At 40.3% G+C, this 14,789-nt stretch overlaps 1 protein-coding gene and 1 pseudogene across 9 annotated transcripts in view; both read left to right on the top strand.

Annotated features, from left to right (window-relative positions):
• The window catches only part of KMT2A (lysine methyltransferase 2A), an 80,636-nt gene that overhangs the window by 31,211 nt on the left and 34,636 nt on the right, over nucleotides 1–14,789 (top strand). For 5 of the 9 annotated variants that reach the window (XM_070490147.1, XM_070490150.1, XM_070490151.1 and 2 more), the window contains 15 exons: nucleotides 116–293; nucleotides 1,443–1,677; nucleotides 3,144–3,208; nucleotides 3,641–4,015; nucleotides 4,356–4,429; nucleotides 5,426–5,557; nucleotides 6,121–6,234; nucleotides 9,381–9,527; nucleotides 9,955–10,050; nucleotides 10,287–10,407; nucleotides 11,370–11,492; nucleotides 11,914–12,098; nucleotides 13,062–13,235; nucleotides 14,203–14,313; nucleotides 14,616–14,689. In XM_070490147.1, the coding sequence (XP_070346248.1) occupies nucleotides 116–293; nucleotides 1,443–1,677; nucleotides 3,144–3,208; nucleotides 3,641–4,015; nucleotides 4,356–4,429; nucleotides 5,426–5,557; nucleotides 6,121–6,234; nucleotides 9,381–9,527; nucleotides 9,955–10,050; nucleotides 10,287–10,407; nucleotides 11,370–11,492; nucleotides 11,914–12,098; nucleotides 13,062–13,235; nucleotides 14,203–14,313; nucleotides 14,616–14,689 (2,204 nt within the window). The remainder of the gene's footprint in view (nucleotides 1–115; nucleotides 294–1,442; nucleotides 1,678–3,143; nucleotides 3,209–3,640; nucleotides 4,016–4,355; nucleotides 4,430–5,425; nucleotides 5,558–6,120; nucleotides 6,235–9,380; nucleotides 9,528–9,954; nucleotides 10,051–10,286; nucleotides 10,408–11,369; nucleotides 11,493–11,913; nucleotides 12,099–13,061; nucleotides 13,236–14,202; nucleotides 14,314–14,615; nucleotides 14,690–14,789) is intronic. The other 4 variants (XM_070490145.1, XM_070490149.1, XM_070490146.1 and 1 more) reach the window with 2 other exon arrangements.
• LOC106840283 (small ribosomal subunit protein uS8-like) lies at nucleotides 4,603–5,357 on the top strand (annotated as a pseudogene).

Raw genomic sequence — 14,789 nt, 5'->3', positions numbered from 1 at the left:
TCTGTGTGTTGGTTCTAGATTATACTAAGTTAATCAACTATACCTTGGCTTTATTTAATTCTGTTTTCAACGTGTGTAGTTGTTATTGTTTGTTTTTGGCTCGCCTCATATTCAGGGTCAGGAAAGTGATTCCTCAGAGACCTCTGTGCGAGGACCCCGGATTAAACATGTCTGCAGAAGAGCTGCTGTTGCCCTTGGCCGAAAACGAGCTGTGTTTCCTGATGACATGCCCACCCTGAGTGCCTTACCATGGGAGGAACGAGAAAAGATTTTGTCTTCCATGGGGAATGATGGTAGGTCAGGGATGTCAACCTTGAAGTCCGAGCAGACATTGGATTTGTGTGCTGATCATTCTGGGGGTGCCCAGTAGGCTCTTCATAGCATTGTGTGTTAGTCTGAGTCCTCCAAAACACAGATGGCAATGTGTGAAGATTTTATTAGAGGAAATGCCCAAGAGAGAAAATACAGAGGGAGCCAGGGCAGTCTGGGAGAGCTGTCAGACTGCTCTGCAAGTCCAATCCCAGTAAAGAAGAGCAGGAAGGAAGATTGGTGGAATCTTCCTAGACGGCCGTGCAGTGTAAGAAAGTTTGGCAAGGCTGTCAGGGAGTTCTTGAGTGAACGCCGACTATCAGAGGAGTCTAGTGTCTCCCAGGAACAGGCATACCTTGTTATCCCTGCCACGCTCAGTCACTGTTGGGGACAAGCCCCGTGGTGCGTGTGGCCCCTGTGTACGCTGGATTTCAGGGCACAGTTGTGGCCCTTGGTCAGTTGTGCCCCCTATGGTTGGAGGTCTGGGAGGCACATTCTCATGCTTACCATAGAGTTCCTTTTTTTTTTTTTTTTAAAGATTGGCACCTGAGCTAACATCTGTTGCCAATCTTTTTTTTCTCCTTCTCCCCAAAGCCCTTGAGTACATAGTTGTATATTCTAGTTGTAGGTCCTTCTAGTTCTCCTGTGTGGGATGCTGCCTCAGTGTGGCCCGACGAGTGGTGCCATGTCTGTGCCCAGGATCCGAACCAGGGAAACCCTGGGCCACTGAAGCGGAGCGTGCGAACTTAACTGCTTGGCCACGGGGCTGGCCCCCATATAGTTCTTAAATGTGAAGTAACTGCTCATATAAAATTTAGCGGTTTAGAGAATCTTTAGAAGCATTCAATTCATATTCTTGTCTTTAGGTTAGACTGTGTTTTGTTTTCAGTGTTTGGATTTCTGCTCTCATCGAGCTGCAAGTTATAGGCATTTTTAAACATTTAAATGATTATTTAAAACAGGCTCTGAGTTCTGCATATGAATATTTTTATTATAATGTATTTCATTTTTGGAGTCCCAGTTAAAATGAGGTTTGAACATATATAATAATATAAATGGATTTTGAATCTCCCCCTCTACCCCAAGAAGGAATTAGGTGCTCCCTCAGAACTAACGACACGTTTCTTTAACAGACAAGTCATCAATTGCTGGCTCAGAAGATGCTGAACCTCTTGCTCCACCCATCAAACCAATTAAACCTGTCACCAGAAACAAGGCGCCTCAGGAACCTCCAGTCAAGAAAGGACGGCGGTCAAGGCGGTGTGGGCAGTGTCCTGGCTGCCAGGTGCCTGAGGACTGTGGTGTTTGTACTAATTGCTTAGACAAGCCCAAGTTTGGTGGCCGCAATATAAAGAAGCAGTGCTGCAAGTGAGTGGGTGTTTTACTCTGAGGGGTTGACCTCTCAGCCATGGAGGTTGCTTATTCCTGGTTTGTTGCAAAGATGCATCAGAAAACTGAATGTGGTTGTAACGAGTCTCCTTGAGTTGCAAGATCAGTTGCAGAGTTGGGTTTTGTGATGTGGCTAGGTTTGGGCTGTGCTTAAATAAGAAATACTCCGGGGCAGTTCTTCGAAAGGAATGTTCTGCAATGGTGGAAATTTCTGTGTCAGTTCAGTATGTTCAATATGGCAGCCATTAGCCAAAGGTGGCTGTTGAGCACTTGAAATGTGGTTAGTGTGACTGAGTAGAATAGAAATAGTGTGAATGGAATGAAATTTATTTCATTTATTATTAATTTAAATTTAAATAGCCACAAGTGCCTAGTGGCTACCATTTGAGTACAGCTCTGGAGTGTTTTTACTTATAAACCGACAAATTTAGGTGTAATATTTATTAGGTCAACTGAAATTATCTTTATCTTTATGGTATTCAAGAAATATTGGTTATATCTTGTAAGTCTCTTTGCTCTCTGACTCTCAGAATATTTTCATGCATATGGAATTTTTGATACGGAAGTTTTGATCACTCTACCTTTCTCCCTTTTTTTGGTCAGTTTGTGGCTGCATTTTCTACCCTCAGGGATAATTTGTTTAAAATGGATCAAGAGAGTTGCACAAACAGAAACTGCTGGTTGAGCATCTCATAAAGTGCCTGGTGCAAGGAATAGATATTATCCATAGATGTTTGCTGAATGAAAGTGATTTATGTAAAACATAGTTGGGAGAAATGCTGTATTACTTCAGGGCAGACAGTTTTTAGAAGGCTATAAGTAGTTTTGTGCTTTTGTTTAGTTTGGCCTTAAGCAAGAATCTTGTCTGAGTCTCATTAGTGGAAAGAAGTGAGACAATTCACAGATCAGCAAAAAAGGTACATGATGGCACTAAATTTAGGGGTTGAAATGGATTCAGTTCAATTATAGACTTCAAATCAAGTTTGGGTTTCATTAAATTGAGCAGTGAAATATAAATCAAAGCCCTGAGATAGACCTGCAGCATTGTAGTGGGAGACAAAGGACTTGTTAGGTAATTTTAGACCATTTTGTATTCACATTATCATGTGAATATTAATCTTGTAAGGGAGCAGAACTGATTTGACTACAAGAAATATCGACGGATCATTTTGAGTGTGGTGCTAGTCAGTGCTGGGTTACAAGAAATTTGAGTCCCGTTTCAAAAATAATTTGATATTTGCTCCTTGTAGATCCTACAGGGAGGTAAAATTGCTGATCGAAGGAGTCAAAGGCTCAGATTTAATCTGAGTAACAAGCAGTCCGTTTTTCAACTCTCAAAGTAAACCTGAGTAAAGGTTCACTGATTCTTGCAGACAAATTAGCACTTGTTTCAACTGCTTCTCTTCTAAATGTAGTTTACTTTCTGGTGTCCCTTGTTATCCTAGGATGAGGAAATGTCAGAATTTGCAGTGGATGCCTTCCAAAGCCTACCTGCAGAAGCAAGCGAAAGGTAGTGTTGTGAAAAGCTCTTCCCCCAGACACCTCCCGCCTCACCGCCATAGAGCTGTGTGCACCTGGGTTAAGAAAGTGCCAGTTTTAAAAAAAATTACTGCTCTTTTCCAGGGAGCTAACGGTTGTTGACGCTGGGTGACAGACACACGGGATTCCTTTTACTATTCTCTTTACTTTGGAGAATGTTAGAAATTTTCTGTAATAAAAAACTTTAATTTGATATAAAAATTATAGTCAGTTCCGTTTCCTAGAGCAGTAGAAGTACACGTCCTTCACCTGACCAACTTGGCATTAACTTCCTTGAGCCTTTCAGTGTCAACTTTAGCTGCAGGAAACTGAGACTAAGATTATGTTACATTCCTATACCTTTATTTTAAATAAAGTTTTTCTCACTTATAGATAAATAACCTTGGTGTTTTTTTTCCCCTAGCTGTGAAAAAGAAAGAGAAAAAGTCTAAGACCAGTGAAAAGAAAGAGAATAAAGAAAGCAGTGTTGTGAAGAACCTGGTGGACTCTAGTCAGAAACCTACCCCTTCAGCGAGAGAGGATCCTGCCCCCAAGAAAAGCAACAATGAACCTGCACGAAAGCCCGTCGAAGACAAGAGCGAAGAAGGGAATGCCTCTGCCCCAGGACCTGAACCCAAACAAGTTACCACTCCCACTGCCAGGAAGTCTGGCAAACAGGTTTCCCAGCCAGCACCGGTCATCCCCCCACAGCCACCCAGCACAGCACCACCGAGGAAAGAAGTTCCCAAGACCACTCCTAGTGAGCCCAAGAAAAAGCAGCCTCCACCACCAGAGGCAGGTGAGTGGGGAAGGCAAGAAGGGACTGCGACACCAGAAATCCCAGCAAAGAACACTGATGCCTTAAACGGCCTTTGGAAACCTGAAATGTGTATTTTTAAGTCTTTGGTTCAAGAAAATTAGCTCCCTTTTAACCATTATATACTAATAAAGATGATAGAAGCAAAAAACCAGTTAAGTTGGAGATATTGTCTTAATTTAAAGCCTAGAGTTTAAATAGTTTTTTATTTTTTCTAATGCCCCTTTCTTCACAGGCCGATCAGTCCTGAAGTAGTCATTGCTGTTTAGCGTTACGTGTAAGTTTAGTAGCATCTGACTGCAATTTATTTTGAATTCTTTAGGTCCAGAGCAGAGCAAGCAGAAAAAAGTGGCTCCTCGCCCAAGTATTCCTGTAAAACAAAAACCAAAAGAAAAGGTGAGGAGAGGTTTGTTTCTCTGCGTTTCTCAGGGATGCGTGTGTACTGTAGGGAAATGGCCTGTCCTTGGCGTGGACGCGATATAGTGAATGAGGCTGAGGGTCTGCTTCTGTGTAGACGGCAGTGGAATTTCTTAAAATTGGCAAACTTCAGGTTTAGGCTTTAGCTCATTTCTTTTTTTTGTCTCTTTCCCCATGTTGTTTTTCCCTTCTTTGTGGCTCTACATGCTTCTGCTCATGCTGCAGCCTGCTTAGCTTAATTGTTTTTGCCCTCAACGTCCTTTCGCAACATTTATCTATAACAATCACCCTTCCCTGTGTCCACTATTTTTATTATGTGAGGAGAGAGAGATCTTTAAGAATCTTCTGGCTCTTTCTGCCATCTCTCCGTGCCACCATAATGTTGTGCACAGACATCCTGGCTGATGCTCTCAAGAGCATCAACAATGCTGCAAAGAGAGGCAAATTCCAGGTTCTTATTAGGCGGAGCTCCAGGGTCATCGTCTCTGCTTTCTAACTGTAGTGATGAAGTGTGGTTCCACTGGCAAATTTGAAATCGTTGATGATCACAGAGCTGGGAAAATGTTGTAAACCTAATAGGCGAGTTAAGTGTGGAGTGATGAAGCCCAGATTTGCTGTGCAACTCAGAGATCTAGAAAAATGGCAGAACAACCTGCCCCCCTCCTGTCAGTTTGGTTTTCTTGTACTCACAGCCTCAGCTGGCATCGTGGACTTCAAAGAAGCAAGACAAAAACGCGTAGGAGGGAAAATCCTGGTATTCTTTTTCTAGGGACATAATATGTGTGTGCAAATAAAATGCCACAATGGGGAAGAAAAATCTTCTGAAGATTACTTGTCCGTTTCTATAGGATACTTATGATGGAAGCATGTTTTCCAGCTCCATTAATAAGAGATGCCATTTGCATTGTTGTCTGTTGCAAAAGTGAAGGCAAATAGGGTGTGGTTTTGCTTTTTATCCATCTTCTATCTCCGCAGGAAAAACCACCTCCAGTCAATAAGCAGGAGAACGCAGGCACTTTGAACATCCTCAGCACTCTCTCCAATGGCAATAGTTCTAAGCAAAAAGTCCCAGCAGATGGAGTCCACAGGATCAGAGTGGACTTCAAGGTAAAAGTGTTAGTGACCACGTAGTATATTGAGCGTCATGCACTTTAAATCAAGAAGATGATGTTACCAAAGGTGTTAAAAGAGAGGAAATTCAGCAGCGGGTGGGGGAATGAATAAGAACTGTCGTTAGCAAGTGAGTTCAAGAGCATGGGAACTTTGGTCAGTGTTGGTGAGGTCGCTGTGAACTGATTGAAGAACATAGGCATTGAAATGCTCCTACGCCTCCTGGGCAATAAAGTGCATTTAGGTGAGAACAGTATCTGAGGGAATAAATCTTTCACATGGGAATTCTCAAACCCTGATGATTGCTTGAATTAGCAAACTCTAAGAGAAATTCAATCCTGGTGTCTCTTTGCATTATAGTTTACATGAATTGAACCAATAGGTGAGCCTTGTAACAGTTTATCTGAGATTAAAATTTTTAAAGCAAGAGTTATTTTTGAACTCACTGAACTGAAGTGTGCTTGACATTCTGGTGTCACTCTATGCTTTTCATCCTTATTTTCAATCCAAAGTTGTGTCATTGTAACACTTTGATGAATGGTCTCTCTCTCTCCCCACAGGAGGATTGTGAAGCAGAAAATGTGTGGGAGATGGGTGGCCTGGGGATCCTGACCTCCGTTCCTATAACACCCAGGGTGGTTTGCTTTCTCTGTGCCAGCAGTGGGCATGTCGAGGTGAGATGTCCTGCTTTCTTGGTACCCCAGGAAGTATAATGCAGATTATTTTGCGGTGATGAAAGTAATCATTATATTCTCTTTTGTTGGAGTCTAGTAGGTACTATCGCTGTTTAAACCAGCTAATGAAATGTTTTTGAAGTTTTTTGGAGATTTCAGGAAGGAATCCGCTTCTTATTAGTGTAGCAAAGTTGTTGAGTGTGGGAAACCTTATAGTGTCATGTCTTAAGTTCACTCTATTAGAGTTCTGATTTTTCTGCTCAATGTCCAAACATGGCAAAAATGATAGAGTGTTCTTCTAGAAAAAGAGGTACTGTTGATGGTTGTTTTATATTGAATACCAAAACCTGCTTGTCTATAACGAGCTCTTAGCAATTAATAAGAAAGAGGAATAACAGTAAAAAAAAATAGGCTAAGGACAGGAATATATAATTCACAAAATGAGAAATAAAATCATGATGGGAGTGGGGCATTAGCCTTCCAATGACCAAAACCTGGAAATTAAAGCATGATAAAAAGGATCAAGTGCAAATGGGGACTTGCTGTTAATGGAAATCTAAATTGGTTACAGTCTGTCTTTTTGAGAGCATTGTTTGGAAATATGTATTTATCCCCAGCAACTGTACTCCAGGCATTTATCTTAAGGATATAATCAGATAAATCAGCAAATATGTATATGTACTGTATATATATGTGTGTACGTAATACGTATCTATAATAAACCCTTCTATACATGTATGGATATGTATATATATAATAAACAGAAGGGTTTATTTCAGTACTGTTTATGATGATAAAAAATTGGAAACAACCCAAAAGACTGTCAATAAGGAGTGGGGGGCCTTAGTTAAAGTAATTATAGGACTTGCAAAAACATGGCAGATATGAAGCCCTAAAAATGATAATATCGATTGATAGTGACATGGAAAGATGTCTGTGGCGTATCACTGAGTAACAACAACAAGTTACTACATGGTATGTAAAGCATGATCCCATTTTTGGTTTGGAAAAATGTTTTAAATATATATATGTGGAAAGAATTCTGGAAGGATTTATTCCAAAATGTTAAGAGTGTGGTTGGATAATGGGTGAGTTTTGTTTTCTCTTTATTTTTCTTTATCCTTTTGAGTTTTTTGCAGTGAGTATGTTCCACCTTTACAGTAAGAAAGAAAAAAAGTAGCACAATTTTAAATAGGAAGTAGTAGTTTGTCATTCATACACTTCTCAATTCCTGAACTCCTCCTTGGCTTATTATTTATCACATATGGATTCCAAGGTCATGAAGAAAGTCTGAAGCCAGGTTGTAATCTAGATGTTGAGCGATCAATGAGACTCACGCAACCAGCTAAGACAGTCAATCCTGCCCACTTGCTATTTTAAATTGTGCATTAGCGAAATTCCAAGTTACTGCCTAATGTTCATTGATGAAGCACATATTTTCTTAGTGCCTGTTACAAACAATATATTCTAAGTGCTGGGGTTCCTTTAAATGTCATTGCGACTAACAGTAGTCATTCTGCAAGTGCCAGGGGTCTACTGTGTCTCTTTTCCTACATAATCTAAGGCTTTGCATCCACACATGTGCTACCCTAGGAATAACTTACTTCTGTAGCACCAGTCCTTCAGCTTAATGAGAAAACAGGAGTTTTTTCCAGAGTATAATTGTTCTAATTTAGAGTGTGTATTTGTGCACAGCAATTCCACAGGATTCCTGAAAACGGATTTAGAGAGTGAATAGCCCACTGCCTGCATCGCACTCTTGAAGCATAACTGGTGCTGGAAATCTCCCTCCATTCGCATATTTAGAAACTTTTTATGTTGACGTGATTTCAGATTTACAGAGAAGTTATGAGTAGTACAAAGAATCCCCGTATGCTCTTCACCCAGATTCTCCAAATGTTAATATGTTTTTATTTGCTTTATCCTTTTCTCTCTGTGTATGTATTTTACAAAATAAGAAATAAAGTAGATGCACATCTTATATGGAGACACACTTTTTTCTAAAAATTTTAGAGAAAGTTGCAGATATATGCCCTTTTATCTCTAAATATTTTAGAGTGTATTTCCTAAAACCAAGGACATTATCTTATATAACCACAGTTAATTATCAAAATTCTCCTATATAACTTAAAGTATAATAAAAATTAACATTGGTACATTACTGTTATCTAATCTGTAGACCTTGTTTAGGTTTGACCAGTTGTCCCAATAATTCTTTTATGGCCAAAGAAAATTCTGGGTCATTCTCATGTGATTTTTTTTTTTTTTGGCAGGGGAAGATTTCCCCTAAGCTAACATCTGTTGTCAATCTTCCTCCTTTTTTCTTCTTTTTCCCCCAAAAGCCCCAGTACATAGTTGTGTATAGTCGTAAGTTCTTGTTCTTCTATGTGAGACGCCACCACAGCTTGACTACTGACAGATGAGGTTCCACGCCTGGGAACCAAACCTGGGCTGCTGAAGCAGAGCACACTGAAGTTTTTAACTGCTAGGCCATCAGGGCTGTTTCTCATTCAAATTTTTGAAAATTCCTGTATCAATATGAACGTAACTTATTTCTAAAATTAGAGGTGGAAAGGACAAACCAGAGCTTGTTTAGTGTATTTCCCCCTACCCCACTCTTTTACATTCCCATAGCTCTTTGTTTATACTTTCCTTATGGCACTTACTAGCACATTCTGTTAAATCTTAGATTATATTTATTTAGTTACTTTATTTTTATTTTTTTTTCCTGCTTTTTCTCCCCCAAATCTCCCCAGAACATAGTTGTGTATTTTAGTTGTGGGTCCTTCTAGTTGCGGCATGTGGGGTGCTGCCTCAGCATGACCTGATGAGCGGTGCCATGTCCGCACCCAGGATCCAAACCAGGGAAACCCTGGACCGCCCAAGAGGAGTGTGCGAACTTAACCACCCAGCCACGGGGCTGGCCCTATTTTGTTACTTTATAATTCTACTGTTATTACCACTTGAGTCTCTTGAATCTCCTGCAGTGTCCACTATTGTGCTTTTTTTTACGTCGTCATTGCTTTATGAATATATATTGAATAAAATATATATACCGCTGGACTCGTAAAGCCCAGAGCTTGTAGGTAGGATTTGGTTGATACTTCTCCACGTTTGACAGCTTCTCTGTTCCCATCTTGCCCTAGTTTGTGTATTGCCAAGTCTGTTGTGAACCCTTCCACAAGTTTTGTCTGGAGGAGAACGAGCGCCCCCTGGAGGACCAGCTGGAAAATTGGTGTTGTCGTCGCTGCAAGTTCTGTCACGTGTGTGGAAGGCAGCATCAGGCGACAAAGGTACAAAACTAAGTAACTGAGCTACTTAAAGTGTTACTCTCTAACTCCGTTTCTGCCTGTCAGTTTAGAATTTTGTGTCTGTATTTTTCTCTGTTGCTTAGTCTATTTTGACCGTTTAATTGGGTATAATCAGTTGCTTATTACTGTGTTTTAATTTTGGGAATATAGTAGAAAACATGGTTGGTATTGGATAAAATCCCTCAAAATAAATCAAGTCTACCTTACAAGACTATTCATCACTAAGTGCCTTTGGCAGGAAAGAAATCCCTGCTCTTTAATTGAGAGTGAATAATTTATAAGGAAATTTAAACTGTTACAGTGATGTGCTGTACTCATGGGAAGATAAGGATGAAGTGAGGTGTAGTAATGGGTGTTCAGCGAAGGTGACGTGATGCCCGCCTTTGGGCCTTTATCTTTTCTTAAACAGCAGCTGCTGGAGTGTAACAAGTGCCGAAACAGCTATCACCCTGAGTGCCTGGGACCAAACTACCCCACCAAGCCCACCAAGAAAAAGAAAGTGTGGGTGAGTGCACACAGTGTGCTGTTTCAAGGAGAACTGTCATGGGGCTGTTGGGCTTGCACAACTTAGGGTAGGAATATCCTTTCTTGAGGATGTCAGCATAGCAATTTCTTTGCCTCATTCTAGCCATCCCAGTAGAGAAGTCAACTCTAGAAATTGATTACGTTTCAGATCTTTTTAAATAAGAAGAGAAATTAAAAATAAGACATTCCTGTTGAATTTCTTTGCTTCTTTTCCAGATCTGTACCAAGTGTGTTCGCTGCAAGAGCTGTGGATCCACAACTCCAGGCAAAGGGTGGGATGCACAGTGGTCTCACGATTTCTCACTGTGCCATGATTGTGCCAAACTCTTTGCTAAAGGTACCTCAAAAAGCCAGTGTTGTCAGCTTTTAGAGGTTGTACTTGGTGTTTTGGAGGTGAGCTGGACACTCCAGTGGAATGAAATAAAGTCTTAACCTATCTTGTCAAGGATCCATTTAGACACATTTATTAAGTTCCTGGCCTCGTTCTTTCCTTTACACAGAGAATTGTAGCAACAAGAGCTATTTTGTTAGCATATGTGGGAGGAATTAAGGGGACTTTTTATAATAACTAACCACAAAGCAGTGCTGTAAGCCAGTATTTCCCAAAGTGAGGTGCATATATATTTGACTGTTTCAGAAACGATTTTAGGTGGCACTGGGTCAAACATTTCATTTTAATAGTTATACTGGAAAAAATTATAACTAATACATGAAACTCATTACTTTACTGACTTAGGATAATAATGATATAAAGTTCACTATCGAAGTTATTTAAAATAAGCACGTCAATGTTAAGTCTATTAAGTAAAAAAATAACAGAGGGGATACGTGGGTAAAGCAGATTGATCAGGGTGTGCTTTGTGCTGAATTTTAGGAAGTGCTGCTGCTCTAAGCACCAATGTAAAAGCACTAGGAATAAGGGAAACGTGCAAAGTAACTGTTTCTTTACTCCCCTATCTCACCTCTTTTTAAAACTTTAAGTATTTCTTTGAAATGTTTAAGAGATAAAGTTGCGCTTCCATCATTTTTCTCTTATGCTGTCTGTAAAATCTACCCCATGACCTTTAAAAACGGGCCTAAAGAAGAGAACTAGTGGCATATTCTAAGAGCTCAGAATAACCCTGACACTTTACAGATGTGTGAACGTTCCGTAGTAGACCCGTGCTGGCATTTGTAAGCAGTTCCAGAAGAAGAAGATCGTGGCTTGCATTTTAGATCAGGTTGGCCTCTGTAAATCAGGGCTTTAGAGGCACTGGCGTGTGAACCAAAGCACTGCTGAAAACTTCGCTTTGCTTTCAGGAAACTTCTGCCCTCTCTGTGATAAGTGTTACGATGATGATGACTATGAGAGTAAGATGATGCAATGTGGGAAATGTGATCGCTGGGTCCATTCCAAATGTGAGAATCTTTCAGGTACAGAAGGTTGGAGTCTTTTTATTACAATTTCCTTCTCTTTTGGTACAGCTACATTTACAGCCCCCAAAGTGCTATAAACGTAAAATTATGGTAGAGTTGTTATCTGAAGTCTTTTTAAATGTAGTTCTTGGTCTCTAGGATAAGCAGCATTGTGTTAAGTTTGAGCTCGTTTATCTTGAATACATCCCTTTATATTTATTTTCTGTCCCTTATGGGTACCATTGGGTATTGATTGTCCAATATCCGATCCTGGATTAGTGTTAATACTGTCCCTTTGGAGGTCAGTTTGTGTGAGTTCCTAGGGGTATCAAAGTCTTAATACTGTTCCTAACATACAGCTTTGTATTAGGTTCAGTGGAATAGTTTCCTCTTCTCCTCTCTCCCACTCTTCAGAGCACCTCATCATTGTGGGTTTTTGTTTTTCTAGATGAGATGTATGAGATTCTATCTAATCTGCCAGAAAGCGTGGCCTACACTTGTGTGAACTGTACTGAGCGGCACCCTGCGGAGTGGCGACTGGCCCTTGAGAAAGAGCTACAGATCTCTCTGAAGCAGGTTCTGACAGCCTTGCTGAACTCTCGGACCACCAGCCACTTGCTACGCTACCGACAGGTAGGCCCAAGTCTCATCTGGTTTCCTGAGAGTTTGTTCTTAGGGGGTTTTACCTAGTAAGGGAATGTTTTGTTTTGTTTTTTTAAATTTTATTTAGCTTGATTCTTCATTTAGTTTTGTAAAGTTAATTGTTTTAGCCTTAAACCGTTAAGAAAACTTTTAGAGCCAAGGGTAGGATCTCCTTTGGGGTAAGAAATAGGAAGGGGCCATATCTTCAAAGGCTTTGCTGTTATAATAAGAAATTTGAATTTTATACTCAGAAGGCTATGTGGAGCCAGTCAAGGACTTTACCCAAAAGAGTAACCTGATCAGAGTTGCTTTTTAGAAAAAAAAATGCTTTTGACTAGAGAGAGAGGAAGGATTGGAGAGGACTGAGCCCAGAGGCAGGAGCGGTGGTTAGAAAGCATTTATAGTAACTAGGTAAGAGAGAGAATGGTGGCCTAAGAGGATAGGAGTGGGGCTAGAGACCCTTTGGCTCTGGAAATCTCTAGGGCTCCTCAGGGCACAATTTGTAAACCACGGCTTTTTGTCCATATAAGTTGTGAACTGCACATCTATGAAGTCGTCATTGGGAACACAAGATAGAACGTTGGAACAACCACATGGACAACTTCAACTCACAGCTACGCTGCTGCTGCTTCTTTTAATAGAGCTCCATTTTTTGAATAGGAAAATTAGGTGCTACCTATGTCTTACTCAAAAGGAACTGGACAGTTTCTCTTTCTTCAGACAAAGTTTGGAAGTTATCAAGCAAAGCTCTTAAGTTAGCCTAGCCAAGCTATTAGATAACAGGCTCTTTCTAACTTTCCTTTTCTATTGTTTGAGAAATTTCTCATTATGTTCATGTTCTTTAGGTTTTATAGTATGAATCATTCAATGCCATCTTCATTAATTTTAGTAGAATTTGCGTAGATGCCTCATTTTCAGTGTTAGATAAGAGAAACATATCTTCCCCCACAACAGGCTGCCAAACCTCCAGACTTAAATCCCGAGACGGAGGAGAGCATACCTTCCCGCAGCTCCCCAGAAGGACCTGACCCCCCAGTGCTGACTGAGGTCAGCAAACAGGAAGATCAGCAGCCTCTAGACCTGGAGGGAGTCAAGAGGAAGATGGACCAAGGGAGCTACACGTCTGTGGTGCGTCCCCACAGCAAACTAGCAAAATTGCCAGTGCCAGTTTCGCTTCCTTGGGTCTTTTGGGGGAAGAGACTGGGTGTCAGCATGAAAAGATGGTTTGTATTACATAAATACCTAAAAATATGTGAGTTATTTTAGCTCTGGGTTTCAGAAGATGGGTTATGATAGGGAACATAGAGGCTTAAAATGGTTTTTTTATTTGGCTTTCCTCTGAGTTCTCTGAAAATTATTTCTGCATTAAAATTATTTTTATATTAAAACTGTTTATGGGAAAACGCTAATGTGAAGTTAATTGGTTTGCCCCTTTTGAGAGCACATCTGAATAGTGTGTGTTTCTATAGAGGATATTCATTTGTAGATAGATGCCTTTTAACTTTATGGTTTTAAGAATGTTTGGGAAATAATCGTTTATTATCTCATGATCCATATTTGCTACTCAGTTTATTCATTTTAGTATAAATAAAAAATTGTGACCCTGTTTGGGTAACTTACCATGATAGTTAATTTATTTGCATTCTTGCCTTACTAGCCTGGCATCTTTTAATTGCCGCAAGTTAATTGTAACCTGAATCCAAAAGGCCTCCACCAGAGAAATGACACTGCATTAAAATAAGGTGTCCACGGGGCTGGCCCCGTGGCTGAGTGGTTAAGTTCACGCACTCCGCTGCAGGCGGCCCAGTGTTTCTTTGGTTCGAATCCTGGGCGCGGACATGGCACTGCTCATCAAACCATGCTGAGGCGGCGTCCCACATGCCACAACTAGAAGGACCCACAACGAAGAATATACAACTATGTACTGGGGGGCTTTGGGGAGAAAAAGGAAAAAAATAAAATTAAAAAAATAAATAAATAAATAAGGTGTCCGTTTTCTGGTGGATCTCTGTACTGGATGATTTAGGAGGGAAGAGGAAGTGGTTTGGAGAGCACACTGTTTTATGAATAACTAATGTTCTGTTTTTGTATACAGTTGGAGTTCAGTGATGATATCGTGAAGATCATTCAAGCAGCCATTAATTCAGATGGAGGGCAGCCAGAGATTAAGAAAGCCAACAGCATGGTCAAGTCCTTCTTCATTCGGGTGAATGATATTAATAGTTCATGTTTTTAATGCTTATCTGTGGGTAATTACCCCGTGAACAAAACAGACTTGTTCTCTTCTATGTTTTCCATGTGTATAAAATATCTTTTGGTTTAATTCATTCCTTTGATTGTTTGGGAGGAAGGTGGTGAGGTCGCCAGAGTGGATGGATCCTTCCCCTTAGTGGCCTGAAATCATCCTATATTGACAGAGAAGCTGGTGTGACATTGTTGTTTTTTATGTGGTTTCCAAATGAATGTTCACATGCTTACATTTTGTTTGTTTGTTTGTTTTTCTGTTAGCAAATGGAACGTGTTTTTCCGTGGTTCAGTGTCAAAAAGTCCAGGTTTTGGGAGCCAAATAAAGTTTCAAGCAAGTAAGTAAATTCAGTATTACTTTTTTTCCTCCTTGTCAGCTAGACATCTGATAGTGCTTATATTTCTCGATTGAGGATTTTTTAGACTAGGTTTTAGTAC

Source organism: Equus asinus, chromosome 20 (assembly GCF_041296235.1).
Source record: "Equus asinus isolate D_3611 breed Donkey chromosome 20, EquAss-T2T_v2, whole genome shotgun sequence".
In the NCBI taxonomy this organism is placed as follows: domain Eukaryota; kingdom Metazoa; phylum Chordata; class Mammalia; order Perissodactyla; family Equidae; genus Equus; species Equus asinus.
The sequence above is the reverse complement of the archived record's forward strand: the minus strand, read 5'-3'. Positions and strand labels throughout refer to the sequence as shown.